Below are 22,360 nucleotides of genomic sequence, written 5' to 3'. Positions count from 1 at the left end.
TTTAAGGTTGTTTTTTTAGGTTGTTCAGGTATAGATACACACGTGATGATGTGTCTGGATGTTTTTGTATTCCAGTCAATTGAATCTGTATGATTAGGTCTACAATTAGATAAAACTGCCTAAATTAAATTATGAAATATATTTCAGGTGACCTCGACTTGACAAGCCAAGCCAGACTACTTTGGTATGTTTTGTTTCTCTGTGACATCCATGTATGAAAAATATAGGCACATGTGTGCAGTCAATGGCAAAGTTAAGACACAAGCAAGTTTGTTATTGTTTTATTATGACTTTCCTATAACATAGTCGTAAAAGGATAAGAGACTTGTGCTATAGATTTATTAAATTAGGTCACTTTCACTCTTGAAAAAGGAGAGTCTTGAGAAGGAAAACAGACAGCGGATGCCAGCCAGACGAAGGGAGTGAAGAAGATTAAGGGGGACATCGAGGCAGATCAGGGGAATGAGAAAGGGAGAGATTATGGAGGAAAGAATGCAGAGAAAGAGAACAAGAGGGCAAAGTATAAGGACGAGGTGAAAATAGATCAAGAAAATGTTAGAGACAAAAATGCGGTGTTGTAAAACACAGAAAAATAATGACGCGAACAGCGGCAGAACCGCATTAAGCAACAGAAGGGAAGACGGCAGAGTTTGTGAGGGGGCAAGGAAATGTTTTCCCTCGCTTTAACTCTGCTGGGGCATCTTGGATTCGTTTTCTGAAATGTAAAGCTGACTGAAATAGCAATGTTGGCGTAGACCTAGGCAAATTTGAATGTATCTGATATCGCCCTTACTTTCTGAAAACAAAGAGCATTAAAGGTAAACTGTATGTAGCTGACACGCGTTTGTCTCACCTCCAAGTTTCTGTTTGGGGCGAACCTTAAAACTGACGAAGAGAATGCCTTAACTCCTCTCTTGGACAAAGTGTCAATCGGTGTCAGAGAGGGTAAGTGAGACGCTGAATTTACGCCGCTGAATTTACATGGTACACCCAGAATGCTTTGCACGCCATGTCTCATTTATATCATGGCTACGTCACTTCCTGAGTCTGAGCTGTGATGGCCGAGAGGTTAAGGCGTTGGACTCGAAATCCAATGGGGTTTCCCCGCGCAGGTTCGAACCCTGCTCACAGCGATTACTTTCTATAGTCATGAACTATACATTTGACATAATTTGAAATGGTCATGTCTTTGATTTGCTTGTCCACCCAATGCAACCCTTAAAATGGGTAAATGAGTAAACAACTACAGCTACGCAGATGGATGCATATTTAGGTACAGTGTGTATCAGGAAAACATCCTCTAGCAATTCCATTGCAATGGGTGTCAGTCTGGTTTGAAAAGTGCTGAGGACACATATGGGATTTTACATGATCCGCCCCGGTCCTTTAAACAAATAAGTAACGGGGATCACTAATGGACAGAAACAAAAGAACGGGAACATTTTTTTCAAATGTTATCTGCATATGTTCATGTTCAAATGGTTATGGACAGTCTTCAGGAATATTTACTTAGCCAATGTTTGTGAAAGCCTGAACTGTGAGCCGTGCAGATACATACGTACTAGCGTAAAGAGGAAGCATAAAACAGTAGTTGTGCCTTATAATAAATAATTTTAGCAGTGGTGGGATTAGAAACTAGAACATCACTCTGTCAATTATTACTTTACTGCCTTCACCTGGTCAACCACACAGCTATATCAGTAGACACTCAAGAAGGAACCTTCAATGAAAATTATATTAAAAAAAATTCTTTATATTTTCAGTATGATCACAGCAGAAGAAGTGAAAACTCAGCAATGCCAATGTTTATGGTTTATACAAGAGAGGCAATATTTCTTATTTTTGGTCTGTGTGCTGGCATACCAGCTCTGGCTTGGGCTCTCTGTGTGTTGTTGCTACACGTGCGTGTTGGCGGCAGAGTCTCCATCTTCATCATCTTCCTCCTCCTCATTGGAGCTGTGGAGTTTTTCCTCATTTCATTCATATTGACATTAGAACTTCACAATGAGTATGATTTTCCTAGATTTGCTATTGTTGCATTTATTGGGACAGGGCTATTTGGTTTGTGTTTCCACCAGCTGGTGGCGCTAGAGAGTATTCTGTCTCTCAGACATCCTCACTGCTTCACTCGCCTCTCCTCTCCACTTTACTCCATTACAATCTGTCTTGCCATCTGGATCTGCACCTGCACCGTGTTTCTCTCAATCGATCTACTCCTCAGTGTAGTCATGGCTTTTCTCCTGTTGGCAGTGGCTGTTGCTGCATCATTCCTTACATGTGTGCTAACTGCTACAGCATCATGTTCCAGTCGGACAGGTCTACATGTGCTTGCAGTGGCAATGGGAACTCTTTGGTTCCTAAACGTCCCATTCATTGTATGGTTTTGCCTATGGCTTACTCATCTATGGAGGCATGACTACATTCAGATCTATGGCTCTATGTGTTTCTGCATTATGACTTTTCGGGTGGTTGCAGACCCTCTGCTCTGTGTGCTAGTCTGCAGGGGAGTCCCACGCACAGAGGCACCCCCAGGCATAGAGCTCAACACTGTCCAGACATCAGACTAAGCTGATATTCTTGCTATTTCTCTTGTGCCTTTCAGTTGAAAAAGATGCTTGATGCAAATTTATGTAACAAATGTTTATGAACATAAACTTCAAAAAGTCGCAAGCTGTTGCATACTGTCTCTTTAATAAAAAAGAGCTAAATTCTGCATTATTTTAATGCTAGTCATTGTGGGGGTTGTAGTTTGCCCCAGGCTGGAGGATGATCTCTGGTGGTATCAAGGCCAGAACCGGGCTGTTCTTGTAGAGTGTTGTCTCCAGCAGTGAAGGAAGTCTCAATTCATGTGCCAGTGTTTCCCAAACTGGGGTACGTGTATGCCAGGGGTACGCAAAGGGACGTAGGGTGTACGCAGGGGGAAAATATGTGATTTGCATTTTCAAAGTGAAACAGCCCATTACATTTTCAAACTGACCTATAAATAGACCTGACATCTTAAATAATTATCTGGGCAGACCATTGCAGAGTGGAAGAGCACCATATAAAGGCATTTGTATAAAGTAATAATAACATAATTATTGTTATTGTATTCTATTTTGTGTGCTTATTGTATATAGCTAAATTTGTATACTATTGTGTTTCTATTTTGTGTGCTTTTTGTATATAGATACATTGTGTTTTATATTTTGTGTGTACTTTGTATATAGCTACATTGTGTTTCTATTTTGTGTGTTTTTTGCATATAGCTACATTGTGTTTCTATTTTGTGTGTTTTTTTTGTATATAGATACATTGTGTTTCTATTTTGTGTGTTTGTGTTCTCATTTAAAAAAACAAAAACAACAAAAAAAAACACAACTCTTGTGGTGTAATAGTAACACATCCATCCATCCGTTGGGTGGAAGATTCCAGGTGCAAGTCCTGGCAAGAGTGTGTGACTTGTTGGTCAAATCAGTATTTCATACAAAATTATTTCATTGTAAGTTGTAGTAAGTGGACTTTGCATTTTTTCCTCCTTTCCTTTCCTCTTTTGCCCCTTTTTCCCTTTTCTCCCCCCGTTTATCAGAAAAGCATATTCAGTGGCAGACTCTTGTCACTGTCATGCTCATCGGACAGGCTGAGGAAGTCCTTTGTCCCCAGGGCCATTCAGCTGCATAACGCCACGCGGAAGGGGAGGGGGAGGGAGATGGACTTCTCTGCATGAGTCTACCTCAGTCTGCTCTTCTCTTCTCATCTCTTCATTTACCATCCCACTGTCCATCCATCCCTCTACTGGCTATACTAGCCCCTTGCACAGACTGAACAACTTATATCTCTTTGCACTATCCACACACACACACAAGCACAAGAACTTTGCACTATCCACACAAGCAGGGACGTGCACAGGAGGGGGCTAAGGTTGCTTGGGCAACTGCCCGTTTGCCCTCCTCGACTGAAGTTGCCCCTCCGAAGGAAATATATATATATTTTTAAATAGTATTACGGCTGCAGAACTTCATGTAGGCCTAGATAAAATAATTGCGGAATAAGTGCCCAGGGGACGGGGGCGTGGCTGTGGCGGTTAGTGAGAGTTTCAAGTGATATAGGCAAAATATGCTTCCAGGGGACGGGGGCGTGGCGGTGACAAAAATGAACGTGTTGCCCCTTTTTTCCAGGGCAGAGCAACTGCCCTTCAAAATTCCTGTGCACGTCCCTGCACACAAGCACATGAACACTATCTCTTGCACTATCCTCACTTGCAGCACAAAAACACTTTCCTTGTGGACATCAACACTTTACCAATCTATGCACAATGTACCATAGGGTCCGAACTATTCCTGTATCTGTAAACACCCCACTACCTGTGAACATGTTCCCCCTATGTGTATGTGATTTATGAATGTATGTCTGTGAGTAAGTGTATAAGCTACTATGGATGACCTACATTTCCCTGGGGATTAATAAAGTATCCATCTATCCATCTATCTATCTATCTTACCTTCCAGCGAATGGACGGCAAAACACTTCCTAATGCAATCCTAACGATTGCTAACAATATCCTAACAAGTCCTACCCAAGTCCTAACAAATCCGAACATATCCAGGCAAAGTCCGAACAAGTCCTAACATACATTCCGAACGCTGAAAACAGAGGGGGCAAAAGAGCCAATCAGTTGTTACGAAACGACGCTTCGCAGGCGATCGACGCACGGGTTTCTTATTGGTGAGTGGCCGTTGCTATGACAATCTCGCAGCTGATTGGATATGCATGAACTACAGAGTTAACATTAATGTTCACGTAACTTTATCGTCAAACTTTACCATTTTCCCAGGCTAAAGTTCTTCAAAATGATTACGATGTGTCATCGTAAGCGATGGATGAATGTTTAGATTAAGTATGTTTTTGTCTGTTACATTAGCCTGGGAAAATGCTGTTAAAATGGTATAGTTTGAGCTAGGGATAAAGTTACGTGAACTGCTGAGGTAACATTAACGTTCCAGCCAGGTGTTGTTAAAGAAGCTCTAACGTTAATATCACAGGCCATCAAAATTACTGTTTCTCTTAGCTATATTTACACATTCGATGGCTACTCAGAAAACAGATCTGTTTACTCGTCTTCAATCTAGACTGACATCTTTTTGCGGCAATAGGATGAAACGTTGTTTATTTGGTCTGACAAAAAAATGTGTTTCTGACATCTGAGATTTCTCTAAGATAAATAACTGTTATATCTAGGTCAACTTAAACTGTTTTATTTCGGTGACCTGATGTCAAAAACGTTGTTGTTGCCCTGGCGTTGATCTGTCTGGGGTGAATTTGAGGTCACAGGCACTTACTTGAATCAAATGTGACGTCAGTACGCTGACCACTGTGCTTTAGGTGGCTGTTTAATATCAGTAGCTTACACTTCGTTGGCAGGATACTGTTCATTTGATAGATATAATACTGAAGCAGTGCAGTTGTTGATGAAGTAATCCCATCTTTTGCTTAATAATAAAGCTCTCCTTTCAACGTTTTTTTTAATATGTTATGTGACATTCAACCCTGATATCTGCATAAATGACAAAGCAAGTATGCCCAGGGGAAGTTCAGGTTTTCCAGAGGCAAGAGGCCGAAGTCCAGAAGATGGAAGGCTGCCATGCAGTGCATTGACGCCTGTCCTTTGACGCCACTGTACAATCAGTCCGTCAGACATTTTGATATTTTTGGGAAAAGTATTGAATGTAAATGTGGATATCACAAGGTAAGTGATGCATTTGAATAGTTTGATTAAACATGTGTAGGTGGTGGTTACTAAAAGTCAATCTGCTTTAGCTTTCTAATGACCAATTCATGTGTTTTATAGTTTAGTTCATGGACAACCATGTACAACTTAATGTATGGCTTCCCCACAAAACATTTTATTCAGGGCTTTCCTGGTGCAGAGAAACAAAGCCCTTTCTTGATGTCTCATTGAAGCACGTTGAGGGAGAATGGACATGTGGCCTGTATAGCCCTATGTGTATTTTACTTGCTGGCTGCTGTAAAAGCCACTGTGCTTTCAGAATTTCTGACAGCCTACAAATGTAGACTGAAATCGTTGAATACAAGCCTGGCTAGCTCAGTCGGTAGAGCATGAGACTCCTAATCTCAGGGTCGTTGGTTCGAGCTAGGCTATTCACTGTAGTCACTGACCATGTGGCTCTGAAATGGGTTTTAACCTCCAACAAGACCAACAGTCGCTTAATCCGTTGGGCCTTGCGTCTGCAAAAATTCCACTTCGTCCTGGAATATCGTAAAGGCAGGCTCAACAGTGTTCCTGATGCTCTGTCCCGCATATCCAGTCCTCCGGAAGTGCCTCCTACCTGTAACACCTTTCATCTCTTGTGAAATCTCCCTGTAAAAATGACAAGTCCAATCCAGTGTTTCCCCTGGATGATGAACAAGTCTGGAAGGCCCAGCAAGCGGATTCCACCATCATCGAAATACATCAAAGTCTCTCAGAGGAAGGCGAAAACAGCAAGTTCGGAGACAAATTCTGTGTCTGTGAGCATCACCTGTATCGCACACATCTTTAGCGTATTTATCTACAGCTTATGTAAAGTAGCAGTCTTGATTTGAACAGTTACAGGTTGAGTTAGTAAGTTCATAGGGTCTATCACCATAATACACTAGAAATGTGAAATATCTGAAGTGTCAAAGACCAGCCAAAGCAGTCCATGAGGCTCTGATGGCCTTTAACCCACCACTTTTGACCATAGTTAGTACCAATAGAGCTTGTAGTTGTATGTGTTGTACAATATAGATTTAAATATGTTTCATACATAGAAAATTGTACATGTATTAAAGTTGCACTATTTGTAACAGACACACTTGCTTGACAGGGCTTTGGCCCTGGACTGCAATCTCATTCATCATCCATCAGACTGTCCTTGTGCTCTAACTATGTTCATCGAGTTACCATTCCTTAATATAATATATTATAGAACTGCCCATCAGTATAGATACTGCATCATACTTTATTGCACTATTATTATAAGTATACTAGTACAATATTGTGTACATTTTTGTATTATGTATATTTTCACATTTTGTGTGTTATATAACTGCACTACTCTACGTGACCCTGCAAATTGCCCCTCGGGGACAAAAAAAACGTGTTTTGATATTGGAAATATTTAAATTTAACACTTTGGCAAGTCTATGTAACAGTCTTTGTACTGTTCTCTTGCATTCATGGTGAACTTATGTTTCAGCCTAATTGATACAGATGGGCCACTGGACTGGATACTCCTTCTCTCTTGTGCCCATGCACACACACTCACACATACACACTCTCTCACACACACATACACATATACATACACACTCAAAGACAACCATCATTAGCTGTTTATTGTATCAGTAAAGAAAGATGTTCAATACTTTGGTCAGCTTTATAAGATAAGTATGTTGTGGAGAAGGGGCCCGACACATTCAGCCATGATGAAATAGCACGCGGTTAGCGGAACACAACACTGACACGTGACAATCATATTCTGTTTAACCCCACGACAACATGGGATCAAAATAACAACCTAATTCATTTCACTGACTTTATAACTAAGAACAGCACCAAAATATACTGGTAAAACAATGTCCTTCTCAGTCTGCTTGAGTAGGTCAGCAGAAAGTAGTAGTAGAACATCTACCTCCTTCTCGCCACACTGGAAGTTCAACTGTGCATATGTAGTGAACGTCATCCAGAGGGTGGGGTTTGGGGGGGGGTGGGGGGTTGTAGTTTGCCCCAGGCTGGAGGATGATCTCTGGTGGTATCAAGGCCAGAACCGGGCTGTTCTTGTAGAGTGTTGTCTCCAGCAGTGAAGGAAGTCTCAATTCATGTGCTCTAGACCAAACTGTGGCGGTCCTGTAGTGGTTACTCGTTACAAAAAGAAGGTTAATGTTGTCCTATTAGAGTAATATTATCGTAAACTGCTAAATGTCATATCATTACACAGTACCCAACAGTCATATTCTGATTCACAGATAAGTGTGTGTGTGTGTCTGTGTGTGTGTCTGTTTGTGTGTAATTGTTCAGTAGAAGCTTGGCCTCTCCCTGCCCCGTGTAAAATTAGCTTGCTTCTACGCTCCCTCTCTTGTAGTCTGCTACGACCATTGTAAGTTTGTCCATCTGTCCCAGCATGCAACACAGTTTTACAGGTGGAACGAGGAGAACATGGCAGTCTCAACTGCAACTGGGTGCTCATGAAAGTCATTGTTTGGAATTGATTATCTCATAAAGAACACAGTGAGCTTGACTTGAGATTGGCTGGTCTGCTTTACATTTGTTTGTGACTGGCCTCACGTTAGGGAGCAAAGGAACTTCATCCTGATTGGCCATACCGTATGGAAAACATTAGGCTAGGTTATGATAGGTTGGTTTGTACAAATCAGAGTATACTTGGCTGTGATTGTCCATTCTGTAGAGAACAGAGTATGCTTGCCACCAGTTGGCCCCTCTGTCTCTAGTAGGCATTCATTGACCGTTACATTTCTGATTAGCATCGGCTGGTCATTCTACTTCTAATAAAGGATGGAGAGCTCCTTGGTGACCAGGTGACTCCTCCTCTTCCTGTTCACAGAAGTCTTCACTTCTGTTTTTTTTTTCAGACTGTTTCCATAGCAATCACCACCATGTCTGCCCCAGCGTCTTTGGGCACGCTGGGGGAGTGGCCACACGGATCAGGCCCCGCCTCTTTGCCCCCTGCTTCACACACTTCCTTGGCTCGTGCCGTACAGTTGTCGTCGTCATGGAGGCTGTTGTCCAGGGCGCTGATGTTGTCCTGCTCGTCTGGTTCGATATGGCAACGGCAAACCTCAATGCCTGAGTCTCCGGTCAGCCGACGCTGCTGGAAGTGGCTCTGGTCCAATTCTGGGTCAGAGGTCGCCGAATCCCGTCTGCCTGGGTCCAAGAGAGCCGTTCTGAGGGGCGGGGACTGGGCGGGGCTGTCATCGGACATTGGACATACTTCTTTCACTGACTCCAGAATTTGCCCAGTGGTCACATCCAACGGGTCAGAGAAAGGGAGGAACGGCAGAGGAGAGGAGAGAGGGGGAGGGGAGGTCAGAGAGAGAGGAGAAGAGGGCTGGTTTGTGCTCAATCCCACCGTCACACCAGGTGGGTGTAAGATTATGGTGCAGTTAGCATTAGCGACGCTGCTCAGGCTGGCTTGTTGTGTATCACTGACGTTAGCTTCAATACTGCTACTCTTGGACTTACTGACGCTAACTGAGTTACTGCTGTTCCCCGGGTTACTGGCGTTACTCAGGTAACCCGAGTTACCGGGGTTGCTTGGGGAACCGGCGTGACTGGGGTTTCTGCGGTTACTGGTGCTGTTCTTGGCTGGCTCTGCTGCACCGAGGCTATGGGTGGGGGCGGAGTCTGGGCTGTTGATGGGGGAGGGGCTCTGTGCAATGGCAAGGACCTGGACGGGGCCTGGGTCGCTGTCGCCGGGCGAGGAGGCGTGGCTTGTGGAGGGGGTGTAGCTGTAGGGGGATGAGTTGCAGCAGGAGTCACAGGAGCAGCTGGTGTAGTTGTCGGAGCTCTGGGAGGACAGCAGGTGGCCGGTGCCCCGTGGGTAACCCACGCAGCTGTAGGGAGGGGGCGGGGTTCTGGGCTGGGCTGCCACCTCCTCATAGGAGGGGAGCTTCAGCGAGGCCAGGAAACCTGCCAATAGAAGTGCAGGGTTAGAGACGGCTGGTCAGGCAAAGTACCTAATAGATGTAGCCATGTGTACATGAGGGAGATGCAGTGGTCAATTCAGGGGGGGGGTAGTGAGTTTGTTCATAATTAGGCAACATTACATAATCCAAAAGGGATGATATAATTACAACTCAATTTGAGCCCTGTAGAGAGGGTGACGGTAGGATACGAGTGGAGGGATCTTACTGAGGTCGAGCATGGAGGCGCTGTAGGTGCGGGCGCGCTGGTAGGCCGACTGGTTGATGTCCCTCTGCCGCTGCAGCTGCTGCTGCTGCCTCTGCTTGGCCTGGCGGTGGTGGTAGGCACAACCGCAGCTGAACAGGATCAACACACTCCACAGCAGCCAGAACCCTGCTCACACACACACACAAACACACACACACATAAACACGAACACACACACACATGTGAACACACATAAACAAACATACAGAAGCTGATGTGAATATGTGAGTTTTTCCTTAAGTTAGCTAATGATATCTCAGAGTGTATGTATGTATGTATTTATGTTTGAGTATGTTGTGTTTCAGTTGTGATTAAAATATGGTGTTATAGCATATAGCAGGTGTAGGTGTCAAGTTTCTGTGTAGGCACTGTGTAAGCATTATAGGAATACAAATCTGTGTGTCAAATTATACATCAAGTCGTAGTAAAATAAGTGAGGTAATAATAAAACAAGGAATGAAATGAAAGTGCAGAGTAATGATGTCTTACACCAGAGCTCATAGTAGTAGGAGCAGCAGCCAGACTCTCCGCAGCAGTGGCCGCTCTGGCACAGGTAGCCGCTGGCTGTGTTGGTCCCGGCGCAGTAGCGAGGGCTGCCCAACAGAGGGAGCACTCCCGCGCGCTGGTACTCCAAGCCTTCCTGCAGCGCCTGCCTCCAGCGGTACACACGCTCCTCTGCGGGCTCCGCCATCACTGACAGACACACACGCACACGCGCACACACACACACACACACACACATGCACATACATACAAACACAAACAATATTTATTTTAGACACTTGCCTTTGGATGACAAAATAATACACACAGTATGTATGTATGTGTGTGTATGTGTAAATTAATTAGGACATATCAGAAAAATTTACACCAATTCATGTATTGTTGATCACTTGGACCACTTAGCTATATTTAGTGCATGACAAGACACCATCACTTTTCCCTCGCATTCTGCTCCACCTGATGCTGAAAGCATGCAGCCTTTGCGCATTATTGCATTATATTGTATTAGCAGGTTATCAGGCCCACATGCAATTACAACAACAGCTCATATGGCTGTTGTGGGCGAAGATGTAACACAGACATTTTTCAGAAATCTACCACAATATACTCCCATCTTCTCCATGGTTGAGAGGTTGGTTGAGAGGTTTTCATATCAATGTAGACAGATAGATAGATAGATAGATAGATAGATAGATAGACAGTTGGACAGATAGATAGATAGATAGATGGATAGATACGTAGATAGACAGATAGATAGATAGATGGATCACATTAAAAAGCAACGATACACCCAAGAATAATGAAACCCAGCATTGGAAAGACAGATGTGTTGATGAAGCATGTGCCATTCATGTGACAGGGTGAGTGAAACTCATGAAGTGTCACCAAATTCTGATTGGCGGATTCTGTTCCTGCCGGAGTAGCACACAGATGGTATTGATCTAAATCGGATTTCTAGTCACATGTGAACGCGGTCCAAGACAGTTGGACCTGAGAGATTGTGTTTGCCATGCGTCTCCTCACTGTTATCACACCGTTCTCAAAGCAGCAGATCTGAGTCACATGTTGGAGCACAACGCTGCCTCTCAGCTTGTTTTCTTTATCTCTTTTGTCTGGACAATGAGGGAATATTATCAAAAACACATTAATGAAGTCATTGAAATACCTTTTTAATTGCTTACCCACCTGGTCTACTGCCAACTCCACTACTCTTAAACCAGTCATGTCTCTTTACAAACAGGCTCTCAAAATACTTGACAAAAAACCTATCAAAAAAAAAATCACACCATCACTGTTCAGTCCTCCATAAGTACAGACTTTTAAGTTGGGACAACTTGATCACATTTAAGAACTGCTGTTTAATGTTCAAAACCTGGATTAACCTGGCCCCCCCACCACTATGCAGCCTATTCACGTTTAGAACAGCAGCAACCAGTGCTACTCGAGGGGCAGCAAGAGGAGACTGTGATATTCCTTTAAAAAAAAGTGTATTTGGACAGTCGGTTTTCTCAGTTAGGTCAGCCCGGGAATGGAACCATCTCCCTCAGAACATTAGAGAATCAACCTCATTCAACTGTTTTAAAAGTAATCTCAAAACATGGTTGATAAATAACCAAAAATGTGATCACTAGTGGGTAAGCAGTAGAACTTGTATATTGGGATTGTATTTTATTTTATTGTATCTTATTTTATTTTATTTTTTTGATTTATTGTCAATGTTATGTTTGATATATATACGTTAATGCCTTTTTTAGGTTGTATAGCCTTTTTCACTCTGGCAGGGGGACTGCCAATGGAAACTAGCCTTTTGGCTATAATTGGGTGCATTTACGTTTTAATGTTCATGAATGTACACGGTCCCTCTTGATCAAATAAACAAATTGATTGATTGATTGAAATAAGTTCTAAATAAGGGCTAAAAGCAAACCCACTCGAAGGGCTAACCAATCTGCTCTAAAGTATCATATAACACACCTAAATAAGCATATGAGTGAACTATGAACCCACAGTCTATTCTAGTCCTAATACACACTTGGATAACTATATGAATACTGTCAGTGCAACAGCAATACTATTTCACCTTGTCATGGTGTATAACAACCAGTAAAACTGCACACAAAAAAAAACGTTGACATCCCATACTTTATAGACTATGCCAAATTAAGATGCTATTTCACATGAATTTCCCAGAATTAAACAGGACATTTAGGCACAGGGAGCCTGTGTGCTACTGTACTTTATTTGATGAGGACGACAGCTGGTCAACGGTCACCAGCTGGAATGGACGTCCACATGGCTTGGACGCTAGGGTCAGCCTTGGAGGGATTTCTCCCTGTTATCCAACACATTAACATCCTCGCAGCTACAGGAAAAGCATATTTAGGCTGTGCCCACTTTAAATCCGCCAGCTTGGCAATGACGTGCCCCGGCCGTAAAGCCGCGGTGGAAATTGTCCAAAATACATAAACATGTGACTGTTTGCAAACAAACAGAATGACCCAGGTCAGGGCAGCGACCTCAAAGAGACCTGTTACATCACCAGGACCGCATCTCCATTTGAGAGGGAAACTACAGGTTTGTAAGACTACAGACAACAAACTACAGACTGTAAAATAACTTTTAGAAACCTTAAAGCTACTTGGCTAATCTTCACAGAAGTCCACTTGAAGAGTTCTTTTAAGAACCCTTACGGGTTGTCTGTGAACAGGTTGGAGAACCCACAAGGGTCATGCAGTGCATGACTTTAGCAATGGTGCATCCACAGAAAATCTTTGAGTTGCAACCATAATATTTTTTTCCACACACCAATGTATTATATACAAACCACACATTACACCAGAAAGTGTAATGAATGCACTTAATGCATAGCTAGGCTTTGCAGCAGGTGCATGCTTTGTAGGTGCATCTCTCTCTCACTCATGCACATGCACACACACACACACACACACACATACACACACACTACAAATGCGATAGTGGCCTACGCAGCATACCTAGTACACAGGCAGACGCACACACTGCCATGGCCACAAGCAAACACTAAACCACGTATACAAACGACAGAAAACAAGCATGGATGCGCTCTGTATGTCTTTCCCGTGCACCATCGTCACATAGAAGAGCTTTCGATGTCAGTGTCAGATCCCTGCACGTTATGTACACGCACCACACGACGGCCTTAATCCCCGACACAATCCCAACATGTCTTCCCACGGGCGCGCTCGACGCTGTGTGACGAATATGAACATGGATGGCTCTATGCGGTTTCTTATAAACAACGCCAGACGCCAGTCTTACAGGCACAAAGAGAGTAAGAAATCGAGAGAGAGAGAGAGACAGAGAGGGATTATGTCATCAGGTACATCAGTCGATGGAACATTGCTCACCGTGCCTCGCGCAACCCCGCGTTTCGTCCGCATGTTTCCGCGAGGGGGTGAAGCTTCGGTCCTTGCACGGGCGATCCCGTGTCCTCTGATGGATCTCTGGCGTCCCTCACCACGTCCACCGGCCACCAACCCAGAAGCCTCGCCAATCGGGGCACAGGGGCAAAGGAGCTTCCGCGATGCTCCCGCTCTGATCGCGGAGGCTAATTTTACAAGCATAAACCGCATCGGTCTCTGATTGGCTTTCAGCTGCGGGATGCAAGCCAATCACGTTACAATGTCCTGCCGGACGGAGCTTATCCTAGCAACACCCATAGCAGAGTCAAAGTCAAATAAATCAAATGATGGAGTTTAACTCAGAAGATAAATATGGTCACATGAATACGTGCCGCCGTATTTCCCGTGCAAGGACAAAGGCAAAGGGCTAAAAGGCTTTGTTAACGTCTATGGTCCCACAAATACTTGGAAATATGAAATAAAGCACACAAGTATTATTTTAAATGTATTTGAGAAATTGCCTGCTGTCCACCCATATAGCCTAGTTTTCGTTGGGTGCTTGGAACATTTCGAGCCGTTGCGGACAGAAGCCAACTCGATTGCCCGCTGCTCGGTCGCCTGCGCTCCATGCAGTGGTCGGCAAATGCGTATGTCAGTAGGGCTTTCATATGCGAAGATGATGGAGTATTAAGATTAACCTTTCTCGGTAGGCTACGCAACGCAGTGGTGATTTGTTCTCTCATCACTAGCCTACTGTCGAGTGCCTCCAACTGACTGATTGACTGACTAAAAGAGCTCCACTCACTCATAAGTTCATTGAATGACATCATAATTGAACTGAACAAAATGAAATGTTTTCTGTTCGGATGGTGAAGGGTTGGTGTCTAAGTCCCCATTGCAAGTGTAATGTTCATTCAATCGAACATTACAGAAGCAGCTAACCCAAACCCGAATATATACCAGGAAACCTTTAGGTACCTACTATCTTGACAACTATGTATATTTTCTATCTATCTTACACCTGAGGACGATTATGGGCTTTTGTTTGCGTTTTCTGTTCTACTGCAGTTCACTCCGCTGCCACACGAGGTCAGAAAGACACCATGTTGCTGCTGCCGGCAAGCCTCATTAAGGGGTGTCCGGCAAATTGTCATATAGCCTACGTTTGTTAGACGTTCTGTTAGTCATTGAAAGAAAATGTAGTAGGATTAAAATGAGTCAATTCTTAAACTCATTAAAACTACTCAGGTAATCAATAAAGACCTTATTGTTTGTGAACTCAATCACCGGCAAATTGATTAAATGTGCGAATATAATTGTGGCCAAAGAAAAATGTGTTCTTTACATTGTTATGTTTTTTTTTTATTCTCCAGTGTTTAATTCCTCTATGGGACCGGGGATTAGTTAATGAAACACTGTAAACTACTTTTCATACATCTCCTCCTTCACGTCTGCACATCAGTCTCGCGCGCTCACGCACATCAGACCCATCCCGCGCTCAGTTGTTGCTGCTGAGTGTCTCACCGCTCATTCAGTTCTTATCCTCGCGTTAGGACGCGTTAGGACGAAAGCTCTGAGAATTAAAGTCACATAAAAATATAAGAACAAATCTGTTTGAAAATAAAAAGAACAACAGCTGCCCAGAGGGAAATTAAGCACACAGAGAGATGCTGCGCTTTGAAGTCGTGATCCTGGTGAGCATTTCGTAATTTGATCCTTCTATAACTCAAAACTGCGATGTACTTTGGTGAGATTAAGTTAAAACATTTTTAAAGAAATACAATATGAAGCAGGATATGAAAGCTGTATGTGATCAAGTATATTGTGTAACATTGTACATCAGACTGTATGTTGATACCTTCTGACATATTACATGTGCTAGATGTTATAGGATAGATTTGTTAATTATGTCATATATTTCATTTCAGATGCAACTGATTCCATATAATAAAACAGACTTCAATACTGTTATAGATAAATAGATCAAAAGTTGTCGAATTATGTAGATTTGTGTATTTGCATATGTTTCTGGGTGCATCACGCTTCATGTTTTTTTGGGTGGTGTATGTTGTGTGTATGTGTGTGTGTAGTTGCTTCTGGTGAGCTGTGTGTTTGGGTGGCATGATTTAGATAACAATGAGTTTGATTGCTGGCCACTGGATGACCCAGATGAGTTCAATATGATCAACTGCGGAGGTAAGTCTCCATACATTAGAGAGAGACACACACACACACATAAACACACACACACACACGCACGCGTGTAATATTAGATCAAGGCTATTCTTTGCTACATGGATGATGCTTCAAATTCAGACCTGACTAGGTTAATACATTCAGAATAAAATGTATGAATGGGTATAAAGTGTGCAAGTGGGTATTTTGTGATTGTTGTATCTGTGTGTGTATATATGTATGTGTGTGTGTGATTGTGTGTGTGTGACCAGCACAGCCATTTCACATTTGGGGTGTATGCTAGACAGGATTAGGAGTGATGGAGGCAGAATCGGTGCAAGAGATGGCTGTCCGCTTCACAAACAGAAATTATTTCTTTCACAGCAGTTTAGGAGAGCCGGAAAGTACAGAAATCTAACAAATAATTCAGGAGCAAACCCTACGCAGTGTGGAAAACCAGGCAACTATGGTCCAAACTAGACAACTATGATAAAGACTAGCCACCAATAGTAAAAACAAGGCAACTGCTGTCACTACGAGGCAACTATGATCAAAACTAGGCAACTGGGTGATGGTCGAAATTCGGCAAATCTGCAATAACTTTGGACCTGCAAACTACAGCAACCATAACAAGCCACATAACAAGCTGAGGAAACCTTTTTTCTCTTTTTCTCATGACCTTCAACCTCTACTCTCCCTCCTTTGGTTCGGTTCCAACATGGGTCTCAAAGCGTTCACTGGAGTTTCTGTCTTTGCTTCTCAGTGTTTTTATCTGTGTCTCTTTATGTCCATTGCGCCATGGAAAACGATTAAGTCGGCCAGCCCAGGATTCCAAATAGCTTCAATTTGGATTAATAAGGGCTGAACCATGAAGATTTGTGGGGTGGGGGTGAATCAACGTACCTAAACAAAATAAAACAGTTAAAATATGCAAAAACATGTTCAGTTACATATCAATACAGCAGATGTACTGATATAATATACAAATAACACAACACAATGAAGAAGCACCAAGGCTGCAGTCAGAGATGGGCAAAAATACATCAAAATGTATTTTGATACAAAATACAAAATACCCCTCAAATAAATGTGTTAAAATAAAATACAAAATACTGGTGCCAGAAAAAGTAACAAAATACAATACATGTATTTTGTATTTAAAATATAGGAAATACTTTTTCTGGATTTTCCGTTTTCTCAGTTTGGTATAGCAGAGCATTCAGGTTTGGGCTATATAATGTACACAAAGCTCTGGTGAACCCCACAAAAATGAAGAACAGTCACAGAATGTCAGTGTAACTAAGCAAAGCTAGTAATTCGGCGGCCGCTATGGTGATTAGAGGGTTAAAAGACAACAACTTGATTGATTATGTATATATATATTTTTGCAGGCAGCAGCTGTGTGACTCTCATGTTTTCACAAAACAGGGCTCTCAATGCAATCTCTATGGCTTCCGGGAGGGCTCGCCCCACCGTGCTTTCGTCATACGTAATTGCGTATAAGGACGTCATACGGCTTTGATCAAGTCACAGGCCGTGTCTATTACCGCGTACTTGCACACTTCAAACACTGACTTTCAGTGCTTAGGGCATTCACACTGACAGAACCAGCAGAAATCAGGGCACTGAAAGTACCCGGATGGCGCACTGCAAACGGTCAAAAAATGCAGTGTGAAACGATGGACACTACTCACCCTAAACGGGCGCCATCTTAGTTACGTAGCGGAAGAGGAGGAGCCCTTTCGGCAGCTTTTCAGTTTGGAAAGTTGGCTGACTGACGCTTCGCAAATCACTTCAACCATTATTGCTGGTTACAATAATGGTGTTATCTGATGGTACAGTGTCTATTTCTCTGTAACTTTTGAAAGATCTAAGCGATAAAGATGGTCCGCCATCTTTGTTTAAAATTTCCAGTTGGCCAGAGGAAGCTGGCGCACAGATTTATGGGTAAAAGGCTTGCACATTTGTGTCCTTCAGTGTTCCATTTGAGACAACGGCTGTGTTCGAATTCTTAGATAGCTGTCTTAATCCTTGATCTCTTGTTGGACAGGTGTCTGACGAGACAGGTCCTTTCGGGGGAAGGTATCTCAAAAACCGTTGATTTCAAACAGTCTATTAAGATAGCATGTACGGCAATATGTGACGTCATCACGATGTCTGTGCTTATTTTCTAGCTAGCAGCTACTGTTAGCGACCTGGCTAACGGATACATCGCTAACAAAATCAGACTATTTTTGTTAATCAATCATGACATAATTACATAGTACACTGTTTATTTCTCGGTCACTTTAAAAAAAAAATTACCAAAAAAAGCAAATAAACTTACATCGGTGAATACTTTTGTGGAACTTCGACAATTTCATCCGCCATCTTTTTTTAAATTTGTCTCTGGTTAGGGAATGGCGCAGAGAGTTATGGGTAATAGCTGCTGCCATCGAGACATCAAGGCAGCTCATATGCTCTCTTGAAAAATGACCGTTATGTGACGTATTTCAAGGTATCTTATTAAAGCAGAAGAGAAAGTTTAAGACATTTCAAACAGTCCCTGCTCCCTTAATAGGAAGGTAGGAAGGAAGGAAGGAGGCATTTTAAGACATTTCGAACAGGGCCAACACTAATCAGCGACAGAACGCACTACAGATGTAAGTGCTTAGGGTGCACTACGCACTGTATTGCAGTGTACTTCGTAAAGTGCGCGGTAATAGACACGGCCACATTCTGTCAAGATGGCTAACGTTCAGTGCAACAACTCGATTCGCTCTTTGAAAGAACCTTCTTTAAGTCGGCGTACTAATGAAGATAAATTGACAAGGATCAAGACAGCTATCTAAGTTTTCGAACACAGCCCTGTTTTCTGAAAAAAAAAATGGATTTAACATGAGAGTCAATGAGAGATATCTGGGGCGATTTCCATTTCGCCCCAAAAAGGGGGGTGGGTGGGGGGGGGGACGCATTTGAAGCACCACTTTTGCCTGACTGTTGCCTGATTCGACAATGACATTCAGAGGCATATCAGACGGTCTAGTGGTAGAATCTGACAGAAAAACACCTTCTGCCTAAACACTGGAGAAAGTATTTTGAGTATTTTAAATACAAAAATTACTCCACTCTAAAGTATTTTGTTACAAATTACGTTCGATTTTTCATCAGCCCTATCAAATACAAATTACAAAATACTCAAAGTGATTGAAATACGTATTTCAAATACAAGTAATTGAAATACTGCCCATCTCTGACTGCAGTTATGTTGTATGTTTGTGTTTGTCTAAATCCATTAGGTCTGTTAGTGAGTTATTAAACATTGCAGGGAGTGTTGGCAGGTAAAAAGGAGAAGTCTTGTTTTTCACAGTGTGTGTGTGTGTGTGCGTGCGTGCGTGCGTGCGTGCGCCTGGGTGTGCGCGTGTGTGTGTGCTCCTGGGTGTGCGCGTGTGAACAGGTCTTGAGATGGCGTGGGTGTTACGGCCTCCACAGCGTGTGATGACTGGGGAGGAGTTCGATGTGATCTACTCTGTGACTGTGAAAGAGCAGTTCTACCAATGGGCAGTGGATCATCACATCTTCCCACACAGGTACACCCTTCTCTCTCATCCTCCATATCCCTCTGTGTCTCCTCCCTTCCTCTCTCTCCCTCTCTCTCTCTCTTTCTCTCTCTTTCCATTCTTGTCCGTCTTGTACAATTTTTTGTATTCACACTTGACTCTATATCATGTCCACCAATCAAAACTCTTCACACAACCGAGTCTCTAAATGTCTGCAAAATCTGCTATAATTGAGTTTTGCTGGTGGTGAACACTGACTGAGAGAGATATTCATGAATTGTGAACGAAGTGGCCAATGAATGCATTCAAAGCAATGCAAAAGTATCCATGGTTCAGTTCACATAGTCTACTGATATGGTGAATGTGTTTTTAAAAAGTGAACTGTGCACTGACCGATGTTAAACCGATTGTAAAAAACAGAATTTTACTCTCTCCCTCTCTCTCTCTGTCTCTCTCATACACACACACACACACACAAACACACACACACACACACACACACACACACACACACACACACAAACACATGTTTGTTCCAGTATGAATCTCTGCATCTGTTTAGCCCTCTACATCTATCTCTCCTAATCTCTTTCTTGACCTCCTGCCCCTCGCCCTCCTCTCCTCTGATTGAAGTGTTTTGTGCATATTTTGTGTTCCTGTCAGCTCCATCAGCAGCGCATCAGAGGCGCAGCGTTTCTGTGAGGAGCACGAGTGCCCCGACTGGAAGGATGCAAACGGGGAGAACTGCTGCATCCACCACGCCAACGTTCACTCCTGCCCCATGGGCTTCATGGTAAACCAGGACAAGAACATAGACATACTAACACCACATACTAACACCACACACTAACACTACACACTAACACCACACACTAACACTACATACTAACACCACACACTAACACTACATACTAACACCAGATACTAACACCACACACTAACACTACACACTAACACCACATACTAACACCACATGCTAACTGCACACACTAACATCACACGCTAACAACACACGCTAACAACACACGCTAACATCACACGCTAACAACACACGCTAACACCATACGCTAACATCACACGCTAACATCACACGCTAACATCACACACTAACATCACACACTAACAACACACACTAACAGCACACACTAACATCACACACTAACATCACACACTAACAACACACACTAACATCACACACTAACATCACACACTAACAACACACACTAACATCACACGCTAACAGCACACGCTAACATCACACACTAACAACACACACTAACAACACACACTAACATCACACACTAACAGCACACGCTAACAGCACACGCTAACATCACACGCTAACATCACACACTAACAACACACACTAACATCACACACTAACAGCACTGTTACTGACTGTTTTCACCTAAACCTATGTTCTGTGAGGTCAGATAACCCATAAGGTTTTATGAAAGCCTTTTTGTTCTATTTGTTTGTTCCCTCTACAGCCTTAGCCATTTGTTCTGTTACAGTAACATGATAGAAGCGGGGAGAAGAAATAGCAATATCCCTTCAAAGAAAGTAGGAATAAATGTATATAATGATCAGAGAATAGGGGGATCATAATCCTTCATGATACTATTAGAACTATTTTCCATTCTGAAGAACCCTACAAGATCAAACCGAAACTTACAGGCAGAACCCATGCCAATACTGATGCAGTTCTCACTGCTTACCTGCCCTGAAACGGAGTGGTGCTTCATTTTCTCCAGGTGAAGGAGAGAATCTGTGGTCCCTGGATTCCCGATGATGGCAGAATATTCACTCACACCATCTCGACCGCAGGCAAAATGACCCAAGCCAACTGGACAGCCAAGGTAATAACAGGGAACCATTAGCACAAACTCACTGAGAGATAGGCAAGTTATCAAATACACTGGCGTTATGCAATATAACTTTTGTTTTTACAAGGAAAGATTATGTTTATATTCATGTACGTGTATGTGTGTGTGTGTGTGTGTGTGTGTGTGTGTGTGTGTGTGTGTGTGTGTGTCTATAGGTGGTTTTGACACATGTTGGCGTTACTTCACTCATTGCTCACATCCGTGTAGGGAGAATGCAGGTTGCTCTGGAGTCCACAAGCATAGCTGCCCCACCTACTGGTATGTGTGTGTGTGTGTGTGTGTGCGTTTGTTTAACTGTATAGTGTATTTTCAGTTTATTTCCTGCCACGAAATACACATGAGTGTGTGTGTGTGTGCATGTGTGTGTTTGTGTGCGTGCGTGCGCATGCGTGTGTGTGTGTGTGTGTGTGTGCAGTGTGTGGGGATGGTGTGTGTGATGAGGATGAGCTGTGCTCCACCTGTCCTGCTGACTGCTCTGACTGCCCCATGAGTCCCTCCATCAAAACCGCCATCGGACTCCCTCTCACCATCGTCGTCATCAGCTTCATTCTGACCGCAGTGGTAAGCACGCACGCACACACACACACACACACACACACACACACACATACGCACACACACACACACACACACACGCACACACACACACAAACACACCAAAACACACACACTCACACACACACACACACACACACTCACACAAACACAAACACAAACACAAACACAAACACAAACACACACACACACACACGCACACACACACACACACACACACGCACACCACAAAGACACACACACACAGTGATTGAAATGTTTTTATCCGCTGTAGTGGTTTCATTACCAGAAACAGAAGCTTCTGTGGGATGAGAGTTGGATCATTGATTTCAGCCAAATCAAACAAGGTATTAATCACAGCATTCACACGTCTGTGTGTGTGTGTAGGTGAGT

The 22,360-nt window shown here is 43.1% G+C and overlaps 2 protein-coding genes and 1 non-coding gene across 3 annotated transcripts in view; 2 read left to right on the top strand and 1 right to left on the bottom strand.

Moving 5' to 3' along the window:
- Positions 1–1,051: 1,051 nt before the first annotated feature.
- Positions 1,052–1,133, top strand: trnas-cga. The gene has a single exon. It is a non-coding gene; the product is annotated as a tRNA-Ser (tRNA).
- A 6,205-nt stretch (positions 1,134–7,338) lies between these two features.
- On the bottom strand, positions 7,339–14,374 carry LOC105891428 (mucin-1). The gene is made up of 4 exons (XM_031585312.2): positions 13,819–14,374; positions 10,418–10,621; positions 9,890–10,054; positions 7,339–9,667 (listed from the first exon to the last, which is right to left on the bottom strand). Exons 2-4 carry the CDS (start codon positions 10,617–10,619, stop codon positions 8,607–8,609), a joined length of 1,428 nt encoding a protein of 475 aa, XP_031441172.1. The 5' UTR covers positions 10,620–10,621; positions 13,819–14,374; the 3' UTR covers positions 7,339–8,606.
- A 715-nt stretch (positions 14,375–15,089) lies between these two features.
- Positions 15,090–22,360, top strand: part of LOC105891429 (atrial natriuretic peptide receptor 1-like) — a 15,512-nt gene continuing 8,241 nt past the window's right edge. The window contains exons 1-8 of the mRNA XM_031585531.2: positions 15,090–15,506; positions 15,903–16,008; positions 19,424–19,556; positions 20,190–20,319; positions 21,281–21,385; positions 21,568–21,670; positions 21,828–21,973; positions 22,242–22,314. Of these exons, the coding sequence (XP_031441391.1) occupies positions 15,480–15,506; positions 15,903–16,008; positions 19,424–19,556; positions 20,190–20,319; positions 21,281–21,385; positions 21,568–21,670; positions 21,828–21,973; positions 22,242–22,314 (823 nt within the window). The 5' untranslated portion in view covers positions 15,090–15,479. The remainder of the gene's footprint in view (positions 15,507–15,902; positions 16,009–19,423; positions 19,557–20,189; positions 20,320–21,280; positions 21,386–21,567; positions 21,671–21,827; positions 21,974–22,241; positions 22,315–22,360) is intronic.

The sequence above is a fragment of the Clupea harengus genome, chromosome 18 (genome assembly GCF_900700415.2).
Source record: "Clupea harengus chromosome 18, Ch_v2.0.2, whole genome shotgun sequence".
In the NCBI taxonomy this organism is placed as follows: Eukaryota; Metazoa; Chordata; class Actinopteri; order Clupeiformes; family Clupeidae; genus Clupea; species Clupea harengus.
This window is presented reverse-complemented; position numbering and strand designations above follow the sequence as displayed.